Below are 3,070 nucleotides of genomic sequence, written 5' to 3' on the forward strand. Positions count from 1 at the left end.
TGATTCACACCCAAATTCCTGTTACAAATACAAGACACCAATTTACGAGAAGAAAATCTGCAATACCCGTGTTATGTCTCTGTGTTACTTGGGAGGCTTCTTAAATAATTAGAGATTCAAGATTCAAGATTCAAATAACAGAAGAGATTTTACTTACTGATGTCTTCCACCATCACATGACTGTTCATACACTCACATTTACATATACATATGCCCCACAGTGGTGCACCACAGTAACTACAGTGAGAAGGGTGTATTCTTAGGCAGTAACAAAATAGTTCACATTATCCTGACTCTATAACAATCAGGTACAGCATTATGTTAGTATTTTCCTATTGACAGAGTTTACCATTCAGGGTAACCAAATAATTTACCCCATTTTTTAGCTCCTGCCTGAATTTCCTTTGTGTCAGTCCATAGATGCAGGTGTTGGTGGTGGAACTAAGTAGTTGTAACATGAACCCCGTTTCCTGGAGAATGAATATGGGGTTACTGTAATACTTGTCTGTGTAATTGTAGTTTGTGGTTTGCCATTTAAAGGAATGGATAAAATATGGTGTCCAGAGGACGATGAAATTGCCAGACAGAGCAAAGAGCAAAATCATGGACTTTTTGCGGTTCTCTGTCTCGGGATCATTGGGATTATCCACGTTACTCATGAGCGCCCTACGGACTTTATTGGACTTTAGGATGTGTTTGACAGTAAGTGCATTGAGCAAAAGAATGAGGATGATTGGTACCAAAGGATTTAAAATGCTGCTGAACCACTCCATTGCTACCCACCAGGGAGATGTAAAATATGCAGCAATCTCAATGCAGAAATAAGGAATGTTGTCAATTAGATATTTGGGTTCATAATGAAAGTAATAAGGGAAATTCCTCGAACAGGCTAGAGCGATCACCACTGCTGTAACCACACTTGCTGTCCTTGGGGTACAATACCTGGCTCTCAGATTTGGACATGAAATGGCCACAAAGCGGTCGAAGGTGAAAGAAACTGTAAACCACACAGAGCAATCGAGGGCAGCTAGTTTTGCTACAAGTATCATGGCGCAGACTGGCGTGATGAACAAAAAATTTACGGGCAAATAAATGTTGTTAATTCTCTTCAGTATCACCTCAATGATCACCACCATGAGATCCGCTACTGCCATGGCGACCAAATAGCAAGTGATGCATTTGGAGAGTCCACATTTCCCCCGGCGCAGAACGAAGATCGCCACCAAGTTCACTGTGACAGAAGAAAAGGAAATGATCACCATGTCCTGCAATTAATCCAATGCAGAGTAAATACAGATGATTGATCAGCATTAAAGAATAAACTGCAGGAGGTGGAAATCTGAAATACAACAAAACCCGCCACAAATTTCAAATGGGTCAGGAGGCATTTGTGGAGAGAGAGAGAGAGAGAGAGAGAGAGAGAGAGAGAGACAGAGAGACAGAGAGACAGAGAGAGAGAGAGAGAGAGAGAGAGAGTGAGAGTGTCTTCAGATAGTCTTCAGTGTTAATGATTTGTCTACAATTTGTCTGTAATTCTACTTAAAAATGGAGATGATCCTCTAATCTAGGGGATGGATCTTCAATGTAGTGTTCTTTGGGATGTAAGAAATTTGGACGACTTAATAGTTTGGCATCTGGCAAGTGGGTGGAACAGTTGTCAAGCAAAAGAAGAGCTTTGGATTCTAGCATTTGCTGATGCAAATGGGTGCAGACAGCAGGGACAAAAGTTATGTAAGACCAATCCTCAAAGATGGCATTGGTCATCCAAGCATTGCTGCTCTGCGTGTACTCAAACAGTAATGACTTCATGTTAATCTGGTGGAAAAAACAGGGGTAGTGAAATTTGCCAATCATGATCAGTTTTAACTTGTGTTCCAGTCTTGTTAGCAGAATACAACAATTTCACGCGATCTTTGGACTGATTGAACCCCTCACGTCGATGGGCGTCATCTTTGCTGGACAGTGTGTGGTCTGAGATCACTTTGTAGCAGTGGCCTGTTACATCACAGTTGTTCACTTGTTCTTTGATGCAGCCACCTTCTTCTGAGAGAGTTTTTAGTTCTGCTGGGTATTCGCTGGTGGTGGCACTGTCAGCTGAGTGGATTTCTCCAGACACTAACACTTGAGAAATCCCATGACAGCGTTTAAACTGGTCCAGCCATCCATTACTAGCTTTGTACTGTGAGCTTTCTCTGATGATCAGCTGGTCAAACTTCTCGGCTTGACCTTTGAGAATAGGCCCAAAAACTGGAAGGCCTTCTGAGCGTGCTTGAACGACCCACTCATACAGGGAGTCATTGAGGCTCCCTGTATGAGTGGGTATCTTTCGGATGTCAAAGAATCCTGGAGATACCAGAGGAAACAAAAGGGAAACGTGCAGACTCCTGGCAAACAGTACTGGAGGCCAGATATGAAAGCAGATGATGGAGCTCTGAGGAAGAAGCCCTATTTACTGCACCATTGAGCAATGCAGTGTTTAAAAACACTGGAACATCTGTCATTAGATTCTCCTTGTTGAAACTCAAATTGACCTCGATCATATCAAATAAAAGTTTGTTGTTGTATCTAGAAGTTGTATACGGGAATTGAATGATGGGAATAGAAAAGACAAAAGGGCGGGTGATGTGATTACATGAGAGAGTACTGAGCAGAGCAGAATGGTCATTGTCAGAAATGGACAAGTGGATCAGGGAGTCAGGGAAAATATGGGGTGCCTGCCTGCTGAAGAGAAGGAAAGTTTGTCCTGTGGTGGCAACTTGAAAACTGATGACACCAGAGGACACCAAAAGGTGAATGTGCAAACTCAATGCAGACAGTACTGGAGGCCACAAATGAAAGCGGGTGGATGGAGCTCTGAGGAAGAACCTCTACCAACTACACCATTGAGCAATTTAGTTTAAATTTGCTTTGTCCAATGTGAATAATTCCAAAAGTGAAAAACAGCACACAAAATGAAATGACAAGAAAACAAAGGAGTATAAGTAGGCCATTCAGCCCATCAAGTCTTCCCAACCATTTAATGATGAGCTGATCAATTTCTCCACTCAGCACCACTGCCCGACCTTCACCC

At 42.4% G+C, this 3,070-nt stretch overlaps 1 protein-coding gene across 1 annotated transcript; it reads right to left on the minus strand.

The window, feature by feature from the left end:
- Nucleotides 1-332: 332 nt before the first annotated feature.
- On the minus strand, nucleotides 333-1,154 carry LOC138752910 (probable G-protein coupled receptor 139). Its single transcript, XM_069915522.1, has one exon. It carries the CDS (start codon nucleotides 1,152-1,154, stop codon nucleotides 333-335), a length of 822 nt encoding a protein of 273 aa, XP_069771623.1.
- Between the last annotated feature and the right edge of the window lie 1,916 nt (nucleotides 1,155-3,070).

This window comes from Narcine bancroftii, chromosome 2, assembly GCF_036971445.1.
Source record: "Narcine bancroftii isolate sNarBan1 chromosome 2, sNarBan1.hap1, whole genome shotgun sequence".
Taxonomy (NCBI): domain Eukaryota; kingdom Metazoa; phylum Chordata; class Chondrichthyes; order Torpediniformes; family Narcinidae; genus Narcine; species Narcine bancroftii.

What these genes read in the sequence shown, in the direction of transcription:
- LOC138752910 (XM_069915522.1), bottom strand. Translation starts at nt 1,154, where the DNA reads ATGGCAGTAGCGGATCTCATGGTGGTGATCATTGAGGTGATACTGAAG.